Here is a 19795-nt window from a genome sequence, read left to right as displayed (position 1 = left end):
GCGGGGGGGCGGGTCCAGGCGCGGCTATAAGAAGGGCAGGCGGCGGCGCTCGTGCCGCTTTGCAGACGCCGCCACCCGAAGCCGTCCGTGACCAGCCATGGTGAATCCGACCGTGTACTTCGACATCGCCGCGGATGGCGAGCCCTTGGGCCGCGTCTCCTTCGAGGTCTGGCGGGCGGCGTGGGCGCGCCAGGGCAGCGGGGGTCGGGCGGCGGCGGAGGGGCTCGGCGGGCGGCCGCCGGGAGTGCGGCGGCGGCGCCATTTCCTGCGAGGGGCCATTTTGGGAGCCGGGGGCGGCGGCAGACAAAGGCGGGGGGAGGGGCGGCCGCGCCCTTCCGGCCGCGCACATGCTCGGACCGCGAGCCGTTGGCCACCGCGGGCCCCGCGCGTGGCAACGCCCCTACCGGACAACGGGCGCGGCGCCCCTTGAGCGCCGGAAGGGTCCTCGCGGCGGCCGCCCCCGGGCGTCTTCCCCTCCCCGGGCCGGACCCCGTGACGACGTCAGGGGCGGGAGGGACCGTGCAGAGAGGCCGCCGCGGCCCCTGGCGCGCTCCCGGTCCGGCGGAAGCTCCGGCGCCGCGGCCCGCCTCCCGCGCGGTGACGACGCCTCTGGGCGAGGCCGGCGGCCGGGAGGCCCCGCGGGCCGGGCGGCGGCCTGGGCGGCGGAGCTGCGTCCGCGTGGCCTGTGCCGCCGCCAACGCCCCGGAGGCGCAGGGCGCGGGCCTTCGTGCCGGTCGAGGCGGCCTGTCGGCGGCGCCTGGCCGGTGGCGGGCACTCGGCCTCGTGGGGCCGGCGGTTCCGTGCCAGCCGCCTGCCGCCTGGATCATCTCCTGTCACGGCCACGTGGAAACTTGGCCGCGCCCGGCGCGTAAGGCCGTCCTTTCCGGTGAAGCGGGATCAGCGCGGTCCCTGGGCGAGAGCGGCGGCGGGGCAGCCGGGGGGGGGCGCCTTCCAGGCCGGGGGCAGGGCCGGCCCCCACCAGCCGCTGACAAGAGCGCCCGCCGCCTGGAGCGGAGCAGCCCTGCATCTGCCATTCCTGTCCTTCAGCTGCCGCCGCGGGTGGAGGCGGTGGCCGGGGGAGAAGGTGTCAGAGCCTTGTGGAAGCTTCGCGCTATTTAAGTTATGACGGGCTCTGGATGTTTGGCGAGTCTCGGTCTCCGGTTGCCTAGCTCACCCCCCAGGACTTAGGTTGTCTGGACGCTGCCTATTTGGGATTCAAAGTCACTGCCGAAGCATTCTTTTCTAGTAGAGAGTGGATTTGGTTCAGAAGCCCCTGAAGACAGGGTGATTGGCAATAGAATGTGTAAGCAGTGTTGTTTTTCTCTTACAGCTGTTTGCAGACAAAGTTCCAAAGACAGCAGGTCAGTTCCTTGAACCTTTTGTAAAGGCAGTCCCCTTTAATAGTTGTGTATACATACATAAATCCTTTTTTTTTTTTTTTTTTTAATAGAGAACTTCCGTGCACTGACAACTGGGGAGAAAGGATTTGGTTATAAAGGTTCTTGCTTTCACAGAATTATTCCGGGATTTATGTGCCAGGTATGAAATTCATATATTTTTATTTGGGTTACTTTGGGATTGAGCCAGTTTTGTTCAGAATGTGTAAACATGAGCTGTTAGTGTTCCTTTTTGGTTTCTTGTAAATCTGATCAGTTTAAACTTGCATTTTGAAGTTTGAACCTTACAGGCTTGGCACATTTTCCATTTATGTTGCAAAAGTAACAGGTTTCTCTTAAATTCTAGGGTGGTGACTTCACACGCCATAATGGCACAGGCGGCAAGTCCATCTATGGGGAGAAGTTTGCGGACGAGAACTTCATCCTGAAACACACAGGCCCTGGCATCCTATCCATGGCGAATGCTGGGCCCAACACAAACGGCTCCCAGTTTTTCATCTGCACTGCCAAGACCGAATGGTAAGGACGGGACCGCAGGGCAACAAAGGAGCACAATCCACTGGGCTCCTGGCCTTCCCTGCTGCTGACATCGCTGGCAGCAGGAGACATGGACACCTACGAGCTCAGATAGTGGGTTGTAGAGAGCAAGACCCTGTGAACAGCGAGCCAGGACTCTTGGCTGCTGGATAGTTGGCTTCAACGTAGTATTTTTGGCCTGAGCAGTGTGGGTGAGGGTTATTCCAGCTTATGAACTAGTACGTAACAGGTTGGTGCCTGATCAAGGTACATTGCCCCAGGTGGCACTTGTTTTCCATTGGGGCTTGGTCAGCCAATTGATGATTCTTCTGCTCTGTAATCCATGGGAAACATGCTTTTTAAATATTCCCAATTCAGGGGGGATAGAAAATATCAGTGATGAGAATCATTGATCAGCTGCCTCCTGCACAACTTGCTACTGGGGATTGTGGTCCATTTTTAATCTGTAGGCTAACACTATCCACTGAGCCAAACTGGCTAGGCTAAAAGTTGTTTTGTTTTTAACTGATTTCAGGGAAAGACATCAGTGATGAGAATCATTGGGTATTGATCCCATGAACCAGGCATATACCCTGTCCGGGAATTGAACCTGTGATCTGATTCATAGTCAACACTGAACCAGGCCTAGGCCAAAAGTCTTATCTAATCTGCGTGTGGCTTGTTAACCCTTCTTAGGGGTCCATTAAAACGTTTTAAAATCAGTAATAGAGAATCATTGATCAACTGCCTCCTGCACACCCCACACGGGATCAAGCCTGCAACCCAGGCATGTCATATCCCCTGACCAGGAATGGAACCTATGGCCTGGTTCATAGGTTGACACTCAACCACTGACCTGTGCTTGAAAAGCTACTAATAAACATTTTATTCTTAGGTGGAGAATCTTAAGCCACTTTGAGTCAGGTGTTTCCAGTACTTACTAAATGCTTTGTAAGCTTCCTTTCTAGTGTGCGCTCACGTGCACTGCTGGTTTGTGGGGCTCTTTGCTCATCTTGATGCACAATGCAGACTGCTTGTTCTGTTTCCAGGTTGGATGGCAAGCATGTGGTCTTCGGCCAGGTGAAAGAAGGCATGGATATTGTGACGGCCATGGAGCGCTTTGGGTCCAGGAATGGCAAGACCAGCAAGATGATCACCATTGCCGACTGTGGGCAACTCTAATAAATCTGACGTGTTTTATCTTCACCAGACCATTCCTTCTGTAGCTCAGGAGAGCACCCCTTCATCCCAATTTGCTTGGAATGTTCCATAATCTATATGTGCTCTTGCCAGTTCATTGGGTTCCATCATTTCCTTACCCCTTCCCAGTCTAGCTGGATTGCAGAGTTAAGTTTATGATTATGAAATAAAAAACTATAAACAGTTGTCTGTCCTTTGGGTTTCATTTTAAGCAGTAATTTGTCTTCTAAGGCAGTCCTACTTAGTTTCAGAGTAGTTTTTTCTTCCCTAACCTCAAGATGAGTAAAAGGTAAAATCAAACCAAGTGTAAAGGGTTGTCAGGAACCCTGTGTATGCCCAGCAGGGAGCCTGCCAAGGATGAGCCCAGTGGGGGTGCAAGCCAGGAACACCACCTCACCTCTAGTCCCAACAATCACTTGTATCCTGATGCTGCTTAGGTGGTGACCAGGTGATGGGCTGCTTGGCTTTGTACCTGTTTCCTCTCAATGGCTGTAGAGTTCCTCTTAACAGACTGGTCCTAGGTGTGACCACAGGCCAAGGCTTATTCCTCTAACAAGTGCCTGCCAAACGATATCAATGTACAAGGCTGGGTTTTGGAAAAGCTAGGAGGTGAAGAGCAGAATGCTAGTTTACCGTGATGGTGGTTTTGCTTCAGATGGTCTCGTGTAGTGAGAAGACGTAGTTGGCATTGCCAAACAGCCTGAGTTAACAGATGAAAATGTCCCCACAAAGCTTGCCTTCACATCCCCTGTCCTATGGCAGGTGAGAGGATAGCTGGACTCGGGCACCACAGGAAATCTCCAACTTGGTGATTTACCTGTTTTTTAAATACATTTTTATGGACTTCAGGGAAGAATGGAGAGAAAAATCATTGATGTGCTGCCTTCTGCACTCCTCCACTAGGGATGTGCCCTTAACTAGTATCAAACCTGGGACCTTTCAGTCCGTAGGTCAATGCCCTATCCACTGAGCAAAACCGGTTAGGGCCCAGTTCACATTCTATATCGCTTTTTAAAAAAATGTTGGTTTTAAAAGTTCAGCAGGGGCTTGGCATGTGTGCTCAGTGGTGAGAGTTTCAGCCTGTGCACCAAGTTCAATTCCCAGTCGAGAGCACTTAACCTGGGCTGCAGGTTTGATCCCAGCCCCAGTCTGAGCACCGGTGGGAGGCAACCAATGGATGTCTCGCATCAATGTTTTTCTCTCCCCCCACTTCCCACCCTCCCACTCAAAAATCAATGGAGAAAATATCCTCAGGTGAAGGTCAACAACAAAAAAAGTTCGCACAAGGATAACTGGATCTTCACAGTATAGAAACTTTTCAAAGTAAGTGCCGAGAAAGCCCAATCAGAATATTGAAATTTTCTCTTGTAAGTCTGAGAGCAGAAGAGGTGACGGGATATCTGTGGGTGACTCCCAGCAGGTCCTGGATCTGGGCGGGCAGTAAGGGGGAGAGGAGCTGACGAGAACTTGGAAGGAAAAAAACAAAAAAAGACAATGGGGTGGGCTGGCAGCCCCATCCAACCATCAGTCAGCCTTCATGTCACAAGAGGAGGCAGGAGTTAGGTGCTCCCTGATGGAATCCAATAGGAAGCACATAATTTCACTTATGAAATCAGTTTTGTGAAAAAGCACAATTCCCTGGCCCAGTGGCTCAATTGATTAAAGCAGTGTTTCCCAACCTTCTCTCATGATGAGAATCACCTGGTGGAGTTGTTAAAACAGATTCCTGAATCCCAACTAAGAAGTGCTAAACTAGAATTTTTGGGAACATATAGGTAAAATTGTATACTTAACTAGTGCTCTAAGACAGATTTTATATACAGAGCACTAAGTTAGGTATGCAATTTTACCTATATGTTCTCAAAAATTCTAGTTTAGCACTTCTTAGTTGGGATTCAGGAATCTGTGGTTTAACAACTCCACCAGGTGATTCTCATCATGAGAGAAGGTTGGGAAACACTGGGTTAAAGCATAGTAGCGAGGTTTTGGGTTTGATCCCCAGTCAGGAAACACCTGGACTGGGTTTGATTCCTGCTCAGGGCTCAGAGGCAACTGATTTGTCTCTCACATAGATGTTTATGTTTCTCCCAACCCCCCTCTCTCCCCGCTCCCCCCACTCTTCCTCTCTTTAAAATCAAGCCGAGACCTGTTTGGCTCAATGGATAGAGCGTCGGCCTGGGGACTGAAGGGTTCCGGGTTCGATTCCGGTCAAAGGCATGTACCTTGGTTGCGGGCATATCCCCAGTAGGGGGTGTGCAAGAGGCAGCTGATCGATGACACACTCTCATCGATGTTTCTGACTATCTCTCTCCCTTCCTCTTTGTACAAAATCAATAAAAACATACCCTCAGGTGAGAATATTTAACCCTTTGCACTCAGCTGTCCCCTCTCAGGGGACATCGGAATTCTAGCATATCATTCGGACGTCCCCTCAGGGGAGATTGCAGTTTATTAGTGATTACGGGGAATTGAGTTTCCGCCGCAAAGTAGCGTCGAGTAGCTGGTAGCCAATGTCCGAATGGTTCGGAGTGCAAAGGGTTAAAAAAGGCAAAATGCAACAAGAACCCCTATAGAGCTATTTATAAGAAATATGGGGGATAATAGATCAACCGAAAGACTTGTATACATGCATATAAGTACAACCAATGGACATAAAACTCTGGGGAGGGAGGGTATGTATGGGAGGGAGGGCAGGGGCAAAAAAATCAATAAAATATATTTAAAAAAATATGGGGGAACAGTGGAAAAAATTAAATGCCATTAGGTTGCATTCAGTAAAATCGACAATTAAGAGATGAAAAAAATCAGTCCCTTCAAAAATTAAATTACAAGAAAAACAAAGAGTAAACAAATATTTAAAAACAAGACCTGGCTGGTATGGGTAACAGTTGAGCATCATCAACCCATGAATCAAGAGCACATGCCTGGGTTTCAGGCTCCATCCCAGTAGGGGCTGTGCAGGAGGCAGCTGATCAATGTTGTGCTCTCTCTTTCTCCCTCTCAATGAAAACACTTAAAAAATATAAATTATAAAATAGTGTTTTTAAAAAAGAAACGAGATAGCAACAAAATGTAAGATAAAAATGTTACCTGGATTCTGATTAAAACAAACCAACTATAAAAACATTTATAAGCTGAAACCGGTTTGGCTCAGTGGATAGGGCATAGGCCTTTAAAAAAATCAATAAAATTATATTTTAAAAATTTATGAGACTATCAGGGAAATTTGAATAATGACATGATATACATACATTATATACATAATTTTGATTTTTTTACAGAGAGGAAGGGAGAGGGATAGAGGGTTAGAAACATTGATGAGAAACATCGACAAGATGCCTCCTGCACACTCCCCACTGGGGATGTGCCCGCAACCAATGTACATGCCCTTGATCGGAATCCAACCTGGGACCCTTCAATCCAAAGGTCAGTGCTCTATCCACTGAGACAAAACGGTTAGGCCTAAAATATATTTTGATTGATTACAGAGAGGGAGGGAAGAAGGGGAAGAGAGAGAGAGGCATCAATGATGAGAATAATTCATCGGTTGAGCCTGCAACCTGGGCAGGTGCCCCAACTGGGAATCAAGTGGTAATCTCTTGATTCATAGGGCGATGCTCACCACTGAGCCACACCAGTTGGGCTATTTTTTAAATATTGTTGAAAGTATTACACATGTTCCCTGCCCTGCCCCTGCACACTGACACCTTCTAGCCCCTTTCCACCCACACCCCAGGCTTCCACCACCCTATGTCTGTGTCCATGGGTTATGCATAGATGCACAAAAGTTCTTTGATCTCTTACCCACCCACCCACCTTCCCTCAGTGATTCTGCAGGCGTATGCTTCTATGTCTCTGGATCTATTTTGTTCATCAGGTTATTTTGCTCATTAAATTTCACATGTGAGATCATGTGATAGTTGCCTTTTTAACTGGCTTATTTTGCTTGGCATAATACTCTCCAGGTCCCTTCATGCTGTCTCAGAGTGTAAGAGATCCTTCTTTTTTACTGCTACATATTCCATGGTGTAATTTTTATCCACTCATAGACTTGTGGGCACTTGAGCTGTTTCTAGATCTTTGCTATTGTAGCTATTGTAACTTATGCTGCTGTGAACACAGGGGTGCATAAATTCTGTTTGATGCTTAGGGTTTCTTAGGATATAGTATTTCTAGAAGTGGGATTACTGGGTCAAATGGCAGTTCCATTTTTTATTTTTGGGGGAAACTCAATACTGTTCTCCAGTGGCTGCACCAGTCTGCATTCCCAGCAGGGCATGAGGGTTCCCTTTTCTCCGCATTCCCACCAGCACCTTCTGACAGGAGTGAGGTGGTACCTCATTGTTTAATTTGCATCTCTCTGATGATCATGGCTTTGAGCATTCTTTCATGTCTCTTGGGCATCTATATGACCTCTTTAGAGAAGTGTCTAGATCCTTTGCACATTTAAAAAAAAAAATTATTTTATATGTTTTTATTGATTTTTCTGTAAGGGAAAGTGAGATAGAAATATCGATGATGAGAATCACCCATTGGCTGCCTCCCATACACCCCCCACTGGAAATCAGCTCATAACTTGGGCATGTGCCCTTAACTGGAATGGAACTCGGGACCCTTCAGTTCACAGGCAGATTCTCTATCCACTGCACCAAACGAGCCAGTGCCTTTGCTCATTTTTTAATTGGATTGTTTGTCTTCCTTTTGTTAAGTTGTATGAGTTCCTTATATATTTTGGATATTAAACCTTTATCAGATATATTATTGCCAAATATGTTCTCCCATATAGTGGGCTCCCTTTTCGTTTTGTTGGTTTCTTTGGCTGTGCAGTTCTTTATTTTGCCGAAACCGGTGTGGGTCAGTGGATAGAGCCTCGGCCTGCGGACTGAAAGGTCCCAGGTTCGATTCTGGTCAAGGGCATGTACCTTGGGTTGCGGGCACATCCCCAGTAGGGGGTATGCAGAAGGCGGCTGGTCGATGTTTCTCTCTCATGGATGTTTCTCTCTATCCCCCTCTCTTCCTCTCTGTAAAAAAATCAATAAAATATATATTTTTAAAAAAGTTTATTTTGATGAAGTCATATTTGCTTATTTTCTCCATTTCCTTTGCCCTATGAGCTGTATTCATTCGTAAACATATTACTAAGAGAGATGTCTGAGATTTTGCTGCTTACAGTTTCTTCCAGGATTTTTATGATTTCACAACTTGTATTTAAATCTTTAATCCATTTTAGTTTTTTCTTGTATATGGTGTAAGTTGGTGGTCTAGTTTCATTTTTTTGCATGTATCTGTCCAACTTTCCCAACATTTATTGAAGAGTGTTTTGACTTCATTGTATGTTCTCACTTCCTTTGTCAAGTGTTACCTGAACCCTCACCCGTTTGGTTCAGTGGCCAGAGCATGGACTGAAGGGTCCATTCAGTCAAGGGCACACACCTCGGTTCCAGGATCCGCCCTTCCCAGTCTGGCCCTCAGGCTGATGCTCTATCCAGGGCCAAACTGGCTTGGGCTCATTGACCTTTTGGATTGTTTTAGTCTGTCATTTATTTCTGCTCTGATCTTTATTATTTCCTTCCTTCCACTTACTCTGGGCTTTTCTTATTCTCTAAGTTGTAGTGTTAGTTTATTATTAATTCTTGTTTTTTGAGATAGGTCTATAGTACTATGAACTTTCCTTTCAAAACTGCTTTTGCTATGTCCCAGAGATTTTGGGTTATGTGTTGATTTTCACTTGTTTCCAGGGAGTTTTTGATTATTTTGATCTCATTGGTAACCCATTCATTGTTTAATAACATGTTATTTAGCCTCCATGTGTCTGAGTGTTTTTACTTTAGTTGATTTTTTTCTTTTTTATAAATATATTTTTATTGATTTTTTACAGAGAGGAAGGGAGAGAGATAGAGAGCTAGAAACGTCAATGAGAGAGAAACATCAACCAGCTGCCTCTTGCACAACCCCTACTGGGGATGTGCCCGCAACCAATGTACATGCCCTTGAGCGGAATCGAACCTGGGACCTTTCAGTCCGCAGACCGACGCTCTATCACTGAGTCAAACCAGCTTCGGCTACTTTAGTTGATTTCTAATTTCATTCCATTGTGATCTGTGAAGATCAAGAGTGGGTCTCTCTTAGACAGTATATAATTGGGTCATGTTTTTGCATCCATTCAACTACCCTATGCTTTTTGTTTAAGACTTCCAGGCAGAAAATACTTCCTGAAGTACCACTTACTGGTACATTATATAAAATTTAAAAGTTACTTAGAAACTGACAAAGGAAAATAAGTTTAAAAATGTACAAATTACTAAATGTTATGGTATCAATAAAAGACCACTAAAAATTTGAATTTTAAGCCCAAAGCAGAAAACTCTGATAAATTTAACTTCAAATCTAGGTAAGAGTGTGGGCTCTGAAGTCAGGCAATTTAAGTCTGTATCCCAGCTCTGCCATTTCTATCTACTAAACCAATGTTTTCTGGCAAACCAATCAGCTTCTGTGGGCCTCAAGTTCCACATATTTAAAGTAGGGGTAATAGAGTTTCTGGGTCAGTAAAGCTCTTACTTAGCACAGGGCCTGCCGTGCAGTTAACCAAATAGTTATGCTGTCCTAGTTCAACAATTTTAAGTGCATGTTTTCATATTCTAACATTTCTGAAACGTATGCATCTCACTATCAATGGTGTATCATGGTTAACGGGCAGTTTTTCTTTGGTAGTGTGTAAAAATGGTGCACACTAGAAACGGATAGAATCTAAGACTCAAAATAATATGGTATCAATCATGGTAAAGCAATATTCTCAGATTCTATTTTAAGAATATTCTGAATTAGCTGAAACCAGTTTGGCTCAGTGGCTCGAGCGTCGGTCTGCGGACTGAGGGGTCCCAGGTACGATTCCGGTCAGGGACATGTACACTGGTTGCGGGCACATCCCCGGTGGGGAGTGTACGGGGTGGGGTGGGAGGGGAAGCTGGTCAATGTTTCTCTCTCATCGATGTTTCTGGCTCTCTGTCCCTCTCCCTTCCTCTCTGTAAAAAATCAATTTTATATATATACATATATTAAAAAAATCACCTCCTCTAAAAAAAATTATTCTGCATTCAGAAAAAAAAGATTCTAAATATATAACCAATTTAAAATTTAAATATTTCACATGAGTAAAGTATTTCCAATACATCACAAACAGAATAGATTTGAGACAAATCATTTTTGTAAAAAATGGTTTATCAATTCCATTTTTTGTATAAAATACATGGGAGAAAGCCAGCCAATCAACACGCAACTGTTGCCGCGTGAAAAGATACTTTTATCAAACTTCGAGTCTAAGAACGTACAAATGTTTCTCTTACCATGTCTACAGTAATTGTCTATGCTGTTCCATTTAACTTTTTAAAATTCCATATAGCCCAAATATTTCTTCTGTCCTAGTTACAGTACAATGACAGGGAGGAAGAGAGTTAAAACAATTCTCTAAGCAGTTTTCTGCTGACCCTTCTTTCCAATCAGAGACTTATGGATGTGAGGGATCACACCTACAATGAAATAAAAAAATGAATTATTAAAAAGAACTGGCTGTATCTAACTACTTCAGGGCCTTAATCAAAAAAGAACAATTATACAAAGAGTGAAATTTACTTAAGTCCCGTCTCATGTCTGATCCTATTTATGTATCTATACCAAGGGGGGCCTCACCTCAAAGTCCGGAAACTCCTCTAAGACGAGATGTATAAAATGATGTGATTCTATGTGCTTTTTGGGAGAATAACCACAGCTTTCAAGAGGTTCTCCAAAGATGACCCCAAAAGGGTTAAGGGACAACTTACACCTCACCTTCACTGATCCTGACTCCCCTGATCACCCCATAGAGGGTCGACGTTTATAATCAGAAAGGCCAACAGCAATCTGATCAGAAGAGGTGGGAGTACATACCACCCCCAGCTATGGTGGCCTTGATGAGAGAATCCAGCTCTTCATCCCCGCGGATCGCGAGCTGTAGGTGGCGGGGAGTGATGCGCTTCACTTTGAGGTCCTTGGAGGCGTTGCCGGCCAGCTCCAGCACCTGCAAAGCACCGGCGACAGCACATCAGCCAAGGGGTGCTGAGGGCTCAGTGTGGACTGGTGTATAGCTACAAAGACCACTACAGCATCTGTGCACAAGACACACAAACGTTAGAAACCAATAGTACACTTTTCTTTTTCCTCCTCCTTAAACAATTCTGGATATCCATTAATGCTCTTCCAATGGACTTGGCATTGGACAGGAATATAAACATACGAACAAGTCCCATCCAATATGAGAACAGAGGTTGGGTCTTTCGTAAGTACCCTTAGAGGAGAGGTCATAGGAATGTTCAACAATTCCAAAATCCATTCTTTTTCATATTTTTATAATGCTTTTTATAGAGCTCTCATTATTTCATTTGGTTTTTCACTATTCATTTTCTATAAGAAACTTCAGCAAAAAGCTATTACTGTAGAAAAAAGTAAGGCACAGGGGTATTTTTCCTCAGCCAGGATTCTAAATGTGGACACCTAGAAAACCATGTAGTCTATTTCTGTATAACCTTTAATGGCTAGAACTTATTTCCTAGCACTTGTAGAAAAGATGAAAAATATAATTCAAAAAAATTGTAGTCACCCTGGCTGATGTGTTCAATGGTTAGTGTCAGCACCTGGACCAATATTTCTCTTTCTCTCTCCCTCCACTCTCTAAAAGTGAATTGATTTTTAGTTATTTTTATTCAGAGTTTTTAACATCACTGGGCCCTATATACTAGTATGTACACAATAAGCTTGAAGCCCTTTAGAGAGCACACTGGCATCATAAACCCTTAGTCAGACTACAAAGATAACTCCACGGACCCTCTGCACTTAAGAGCGAGGGAAGCCTTGTTGTACATCTGAAGTAACTGGCATGCTTTAAAAACCACTGGAATCCCATCTCATTGTCCTTGGACTCTGCCCTGGCACCACTATCTTTTTTTAAAATATTTTTTTATTGACTTGATAGAAAGGGAGAGGGAGAAAATCAGTGATGAGAATCATGGATCGGCTGCCTCCTGCATGCCCTCTAATGGGGATGGAGCCCCCAACCAAGGCATGCACCCTTGACTGGAATTGAACCCAGGACTTTTCAGTCTGCAGGCCGACACTCTATCCACTAAGCCAAACCAGCCAGGGCTAATTTTATTGATTTTCAGAGAGAAAAGGAGGGAGAGGGAGAAAGAGAAACACTGATGTTAGAGCAGAACATTGATGGGCTATTTCCTGCACATGCTCCCTATTGGGGATTGAACCCATATCCTGGGAGTGTGTCCTTACCAGAAATGGAACCGGTGACCTTGGTGTATTGGGATGATGCTCTCCAACTGAGCTACCCTGGCCAGGGCCACCAGTAATTTAATCTTAAATGCTCAATGGGACACAAATGAACTGGATGAGGTTAATGAAATGACAGCAGATAATTAACATATAGGTTGAACCTAAATCTTTCTCAAGTAAAAACCCTCCTTCTGTTTCTACGAGGCGGGCTAACCCTGCCACTGACTTGATTGGGTCACAGATCATGGAGTTTTGTGACCAACCACGTTTTCCTGGGGAGGGACTAGGATGGAGGAAGTGGTGGTCCAGGACCCAGGAACTGAGAACTCTTGCCCAGCCATAGCCAGAGTTGCTCAAATTTGTTGGGCACTGAAAGGTTGCTGTTTTGATTCTTGATGGGGGCACATGACTAGGTTTTGGGCTCTATCCCAGGTACGGGTTGTGCAGGAGCAAGCGATTGATGTTCTGCTCTCACATCAATATTTCTTTCTCTCCCTCCCTCCCTCTTTCTCTCTCTCTCTCTCTCTCTCTCTCTCTCTCTCTCTCTCTCTCTCTCTCTCTCTCTCAAAATCAATTTTTAAAAATCTTTAAAAAAAATTCCTAGTCAGGGCACATATTTGTGTTGCATGCTTGATCCCCAGGAGGAGGTGTGCAGGAAGCAACCAATCAGATGTTTCTCTCTCATCAATGTTTCTATCTCTCTCCCCCTCTCCCTTCCTCCCTCAAAAAAAAGACAACTCTTGCCCAAGTAACTTACCTTCCCGAAATGTGAAGCTAAGCACAATATAGCATATTATTCATAAAATCATGCATAGAACCAGAATGATTGTTTTTTATCAAATTTTGTATTATATTTGTGATTTTTAAAAATGTACTATCACATTGGCAAACCTTTCCCCCCCACCCCAAATCTTTATTAAGAGATTATGCTGTAACTTCTACTGATTATATACTCACTTTAGAGTTCACTAAGAATATTTAAATTCCTTTGGCAATCACTTAAAAATATGGATGGATGACCCTTGCTTAATTTTAAGAACGAGTAAACCAACGTTCTCTTTGAAACGGTCCTGGGTAACAGGCTGATTAGGACGTATCTAAAACTGCCACCAGTGCTGAAACTGGTTTGGCTCAGTGGATAGAGCACCGGCCTGTGGTTTGAAAGGTCCCAGGTTCGATTCCGGTCAAGGGCATGTACCTTGGTTATGGGCACATCCCTGGTGGGGGGTGTGTAAGAGGCAGCTGATCGATGATTCTCTTTCATCGATATTTCTAACTTTCTATCCCTCTCTCTTCCCCTCTGTGAAAAATCAATAAAATATATTTAAAAAAATAAAAATAAAACTGCCACCAGTTGGGAGCGAGCAGGAGGCAGCAGACTGATGTTTCCATCCTTCTCCCTCTCCTTTCCTCTCTCTCTAAAATCAATAGAAACATATTTAAAAAAGAGACTAACAAGCAGATTTGTCATTTTTGTTTTAAACTCACATTCCAGGGTTCCAGCCTTTTCTAGTCTAGTGTTTTGGACTTCCACGTCTAACATCCCCTACACACCTCAGCAGTGAGGTACTCCAGGATGGCGGCACTGTACACGGCCGCGGTGGCGCCGACCCTTCCGTGGCTCGTGGTGCGAGTCTTCAAGTGTCTGTGGATGCGGCCCACGGGAAACTGAAAGAGACACGTCTGAATGGGAGGACTGAAGAGCCTAACATCACACCACTGAGTGTGACCAAACGCAAATAACTGAGTAAAGCATAAGTTAAAAAACCCGATTACCCATATTGGAAGCCAAACTTATTTGGCAATGAACAGTCCTAGACTGTGTGCTGTGTCCTAGTACTTAGCCTGCTTTTACCCTATAGAAGAGAATCAAAGTCCGAAGAACACAAACACTACAAGGCTTTATGACTAGTTTCTGCATCAGCGGAAGGTCATCGTACAATGAAGAGAAGCTGCTGGGCCCTAACCGGTGTGGCTCAGTGGATAGAGCATTGGCCTGCGGACTCAAGGATCCCAGGTTCGATTCCGGTCAAGGGCATATACCTTGGTTGTGGGCACATCCCCAGTAGAAGGTGTGCAGGAGGCAGCTGATCGATATTTCTAACTCTCTATCCCTCTCCCTTCCTCTCTGTAAAAAATCAATAAAATATATTTTAAAAGAGAGAGAGAGAGAGAGAAGCTGCTGTGCAGTCATTAATTGCATATCCCATGTGGCCTCATAACCACATTCGTCTTGTTAATTCCTTCACCTAGCAGCCTCGTGCGCCTCTAAACTTCCAACACGTTCCTTCAGCCTCAACTCCATTCTGTGTTTCAAGAGGAGACCTGACAAAAACCAACACCATTCGGTAACACGCTGTATTAAATATGTAAGGTCTTAATCTACGTGGATTTGATTACAGAAACTAACAGAGTATTCTCTAAAAAAACAACCAACACCATTCTTTCATTGTGACTCTCAACTTTCTAAAAATGGTACTTTTCATTCCCCAAATAACCTCACTGCACCCTTTACTATTCTCTACCAATTTTTATGGGTCCTCCTCACCCTGTTCCTGGTCCCACCATCCAACAACTTCCTCTCCACGGGCTCCCCTCCTTCTGCCCGCTTCACTCAGAACCGCTCCACGTCTAAGTCCAGGCCAGTTACAGCCCAGACGCCTGCTTTCCGAGGGCAACATTTAAAAGCGAATCCGGAACTTCCTTTCTTGTCACCTATTTCCCCCAAACGCTAGCACCCTTCTTGAAGAGCAGGGTAACATTTTAGTGACCAAATGTGTTAGCTGCCTCCAGATGGCAACCTTCAGGAGAGGAGAAAAGGCAGGATTGGGGATGCGCCCTCCATGACTGGCCTGTCCTCTGGAGAGAGGAGGACCTCAAACACCATTTCTCCTTGGGTTGCAGGTTACAGAGCTCTAATACGAACACAAACTCGGCTTTTCTGTGTCTTTCTCAGGGGCTCACCTATCCTTGTGTTGCTTTCTTATACTCTACTTGGAAACTCAATTTTACAAAAATGATTTTAAATTTGTAGTTATTTCTATCACCTCACTTGGAAAGCTGGACTCAAATCTACAACTTTTGGACATTGTCATGTGTATGTTTTGGTAGAACTCCAAAATGACACCACTTAAATTCTTATATCTTCTAACATATCCTTACCACAAGCTCCTGTGTCCCCTAGTGCTGAGGCTTACAGAAACCTTTGACTTTCCTCTCAACACCATACCTCTCCTCCTACTTTTTGGGAGTACATAAATGGCTCCTACTCCTGTCCTTCCCACTCTCATTCAGGTATGTATTACCTTACCCCAAACACCACTGCAACAGTGTCTACCGGTCTTCCATCTCCCACTTCAAATAAATTCTAATAGAATTTACATGAGTTAAAATAGAGAATGTACCCATCAAGTTTAAGTTCCTGTCCCCTTCCTGCAGTACCACCTAGATCATGTCAGCTTCTTGTTCAAAAACTTCCAGTGACTTACTGCCCAGAGGATAAAATCCAAACCTTATTGTCTGGCCTTTCAACTTCCCTATTTACAAACTGTCTCATATGCACAGAATAATTCTTACTCATCCAGAAAATGTTCAATTTGTGGACTGAAGGTGCAATTATTTAAATAGATGAAGTTTGGAAATATTTAGTATTTTGATACAATTTATAAAATAATCAGAAACACAGTTATATTCTAGAAATAATAGATTTTAAAAGAGCAAAATTACCCAATTTACTTAAGACCTCTTCATAACTGTTCTAGTTTGGAAGAAGAGAATACAAATTAAAAGATAATTGCTTTATGATTTAAATTTTGACCAATTAACCTCATTATTAAAGGTCAGTAGTAGTATATTTTTGTAATTAATGAAATTTCTATGGGCTGTGAAATTACAACAGTAAAGAGTTTAATAATGAATTACAATATCATAGATCCATTACCTGTAGCCCAGCTCTCTGTGAGCGAGACACTGCCTTAGCCTTGGCCTTCCCACTGTCCTTACCAGCTTTGCCTCCAGCCTATGTGAAAAAAGACTCCAGGTGAAGATGCTATTTCACAATATTCAGGAAACAAGAATTTCCTAATTTTATTTTAATCAGTTAAAAAAATCTAGGTGATCTCCTTCCTCAATTTTATATAAATAATGAGGTAAATATACATACAATATACATAGCAATATACATGTGTTATATCACCACTTACTAATTTATTTAAAATGAGGTCAAACCTTACTTAAATGAAATTGCTAAAAATTTGAACATATTTTTCAAATTTCAGACTGAAGAATCTTCATGTCAACATATAATTTCCACAAGAACGTTCAGAACTTAGCCTTCTAAGAGGAAACAAGTAAAAAATAAGAAAAAAAAAATTAAACATCCATGAATGGTGTGGCTTAGTTGGTTGGAGAATCTTACAGCACACCAAAGGTGGCAGGTTTGATCCCCCTGTCAGGGCACATATAAGAATCAACTGGCCAAAACCGGTTTGGCTCAGGGATAAAACGTTGTCGGCTTGCAGACTGAGGGATCCCAGGTTCGATTCTGGTCATTGGGGGGTGTGCAGGTGGCAGCTGGTTGATGTTCTCTCTCATCGATGTTTCTAGCACTTTATCCCTCTCCCTTCCTCTCTGTAAAAAATCAATAAAAAAAACCTTTTTTTAAAAGAATCAACTGGTGAGCCCTGCCAATGTGACTACGTGGTTGAACCCCATCTATGAACCAGGTCAGGGTTCGATTCCCAGTCAGGGCAAATGCAAGGGCTGTGGGCTCAATCCACAGTGGGAGGTGTGCAGGAGGCAGCCAATCCATGATTCTCTCTCATCATTGATGTTTCTCTTTCCCTCCCTGAAATCAATAAAAATATATATTTTTTATTTTTAAAAAAATATATTTTGATTTTTTTTTACGGAGAAGGGAGAGGGATAGAGAATTAAACATACTGATCAGCTGCCTCCTGCACACCCTGCACTGGGGATGTGCCTGCAACCAAGGTACATGCCCTTGACTGCAATTGAACCCAGGACCTGAGCCAAACTGGTCAGGGCAATAAAAATATATTTTTAAAAAAATCAACCGATGAATGTGTAAATAAGTGGGACAAATCGATGTCTGTCTTTAATATCAATTTTTATAAAATCAACTCGTGGTCCTAGCCATTTTGGCTCACTGGATAGGGCATCGGCCTGTGGACTGAAGGGTCCCAGGTGCGATTCCATCAAGGGCATGTACCTTGGTTGCGGGCACATCTCCGGTAGGAGGCGTGCAGGAGGCAGCTGATCGATGTTACTCTCTCATCAATGTTTCTAACTATCCCTTCTCCCTTCCTCTCTGTGAAAAATCAATAAAATATTAAAAAAAAAAAAAAAAAAGCCACCACTGGCAAAACACCGCGCGTTTCCCAATGTACTCCTAAGCCGTTTTCATCTATGTTTCACCCACCGTGTTTACCTAGTTGCTTTAAGAAGGCAGAGACAAAAAAAAAAAAAAAAAAAAAAAAAGAGGAGGAGGAGGAGGAGGCAGAGACAACATCAGTGTTTAGAAACCTGGTCCATTCAGTGGCTGTTTCCACGGTTTGGAGATTCAGACACGCTTCTGATTCAGGAAATCAGACTGTGATCTGAATGAACGCGACGCCTGAGAAGCCAAACCAAGTGCTGAACTTTGTTTTCATCCTCTCCGAGGTCATACCATTGACTCAAGAGTAAGGAGAGAAACATCGATCCAGGGACGCCCCACAGGGGGTCCAATCCGACAACCGGGGCGGACGGAGCGGGCCCCGCACTCGGTGGGACGGACACTCGGACGCGGCTCACTTCCGCTCAAGTTGGAGCTCCCGCGGGCTCGCTGACCACTCGGCGCCGCCGGTATTTTTAGCCGCCGGGAAGGGGACACCGGCGCCCGGCACTCCGCCGGGACGCGCGTGACCCCGGGAGCACCGGCGGCCGGACCTGCGCCTCGCGCGCCCGCGGAAAGGCTTCGGCCCCGGGGCTGCAAGGCCCTCCGATGAGCGGGGAACCCGCGCGTCCCCACCGGGCGCTGCGTCCCAGCCACACGGCGCACCGCTCAGCGCCCGGACGCGCTCGCCGGCGGCGGAGGGGCTGCCGCCCGCTCAGGCCGCCCGGCCCCGGCCCGCCCGCCGCCCCCGCCCTCACCATAGTCTCGGCCGCTCCCGCTCCCGCCGAGCCGCCGCCGCTGCTCCCGCAGCACCGACCGACCGTCGCCGTCGCCGCCGGAGCCCGGACAATAACCGGGGCCCGCCTCGCGCCGCCCCGACCAATGGCCGCCCGCTTTGCTAGTTTGAACCTCGGCGGCCGCCCAATCGCACGTCTCCTTCTATCCAGACCCCGCCCCTCCGGCACCGCCTCCCTAACGGCTGTTTGTTTTTGCACACGGCACATGGGGGCGGGGCCTCCGGCCTCCACTGGGACGTGCGAGTGAGCGAGTGGGGGCGGGGCCTCGCGCAGCTCTCCGCCTGTGTCCTTGGCAGAGCCTGATGAGCGGAGCGATGGACCAGTGAGGGTGGACGGTGGGTAGATATTAGCCAATGAAAACATCGCCCGCGAGCAAGGGAGGCGGGCCTCAGAAAACCACAGCGGGGTTAGCCAACGAGAAGCGACTGGAGGGCGGCGGCGGTTTTCCCGCGCATTCGCGGAGTCCGGCGTCCCGCTCGGAACTGCGTGGAAGGGAGCGGCCGGGGGCGTCGCCCTGCCCGCGGGCTTTATGACTCGGGGCGTGTCCGTCTTACGGGGCTCCCGTCGCGGCGGACGCTGGCACCCGGCCGGCATTGCACCGGTCTCCTCAGGTGGGCGGACCTGCTCCGCGGAGTGAAGGACCCTCTGACCCGAGGGAAGGTGACTTGGGCTGAGGTGAGGAAGGAGGCCCTGAGCCGGAGGCGTGGGGAGAGCCTGGAGCCTGGAAGTTAAGGGACTGCGCCCGCGCCTCCTTTCCCGCCTGAGCGACCCGCCGGGATGTCCCTGGGGGCCTTTCCCCGGTCCCGGGAAGCAGAGTGCCGGGGGGATGTCATGGCGCAGGCCCCGCAGTGCCGTCGTCTGGCCACCCTGTGCGCTCGCCCTCAGCTCCGCGCCGTCAGCCGGGGCCAACCCTGTCACAGCCCCCCCTTCCTTCACTCATGGACCCGCATCTTCGTGAACACGGCCCTCGGTATGTTTCCTCAACCTGCTCTACTCGGACCAGATCCAAATCCCCAGAAGGCTGCACGTCCGGCCCGGCGTGCCCCAGTGTCCTTGGTTTTGCCTTTGCTGGAAACAGTCCCCATGGCAGCTTCTCGCCTGCTGACCCTTCAGGCGTCAGCGAAGACTTCCTCACTTCTGCCTCCGGACACCTTCGCCTGGATGGGGTGCCTGCT

The 19795-nt window shown here is 46.5% G+C and overlaps 2 protein-coding genes across 3 annotated transcripts; one reads left to right on the top strand and one right to left on the bottom strand.

The window, feature by feature from the left end:
• Positions 1-10: 10 nt before the first annotated feature.
• On the top strand, positions 11-3316 carry LOC118720331 (peptidyl-prolyl cis-trans isomerase A). Its single transcript, XM_036440144.2, has 5 exons — positions 11-166; positions 1331-1361; positions 1451-1539; positions 1744-1916; positions 2963-3316. The coding sequence occupies exons 1-5, from the start codon at positions 98-100 to the stop codon at positions 3093-3095; spliced, it is 495 nt and encodes a 164-aa protein (XP_036296037.1). The 5' UTR covers positions 11-97; the 3' UTR covers positions 3096-3316.
• A 6996-nt stretch (positions 3317-10312) lies between these two features.
• On the bottom strand, positions 10313-18842 carry LOC118720330 (histone H2A.V). 2 transcript variants are annotated; one of them, XM_036440143.1, is made up of 5 exons: positions 18582-18842; positions 16369-16446; positions 13983-14096; positions 11037-11166; positions 10313-10639 (listed from the first exon to the last, which is right to left on the bottom strand). In XM_036440143.1, the coding sequence occupies exons 1-5, from the start codon at positions 18825-18827 to the stop codon at positions 10578-10580; spliced, it is 630 nt and encodes a 209-aa protein (XP_036296036.1). In that variant the 5' UTR covers positions 18828-18842; the 3' UTR covers positions 10313-10577. The 2 variants fall into 2 exon arrangements, with proteins under 2 accessions (XP_036296036.1, XP_045438411.1); XM_045582455.1 differs by lacking the exon at positions 13983-14096.
• Positions 18843-19795: the final 953 nt, after the last annotated feature.

This window comes from Pipistrellus kuhlii, unplaced genomic scaffold (assembly GCF_014108245.1).
Source record: "Pipistrellus kuhlii isolate mPipKuh1 unplaced genomic scaffold, mPipKuh1.p scaffold_m20_p_160, whole genome shotgun sequence".
Lineage (NCBI taxonomy): Eukaryota > Metazoa > Chordata > Mammalia > Chiroptera > Vespertilionidae > Pipistrellus > Pipistrellus kuhlii.
This window is presented reverse-complemented; position numbering and strand designations above follow the sequence as displayed.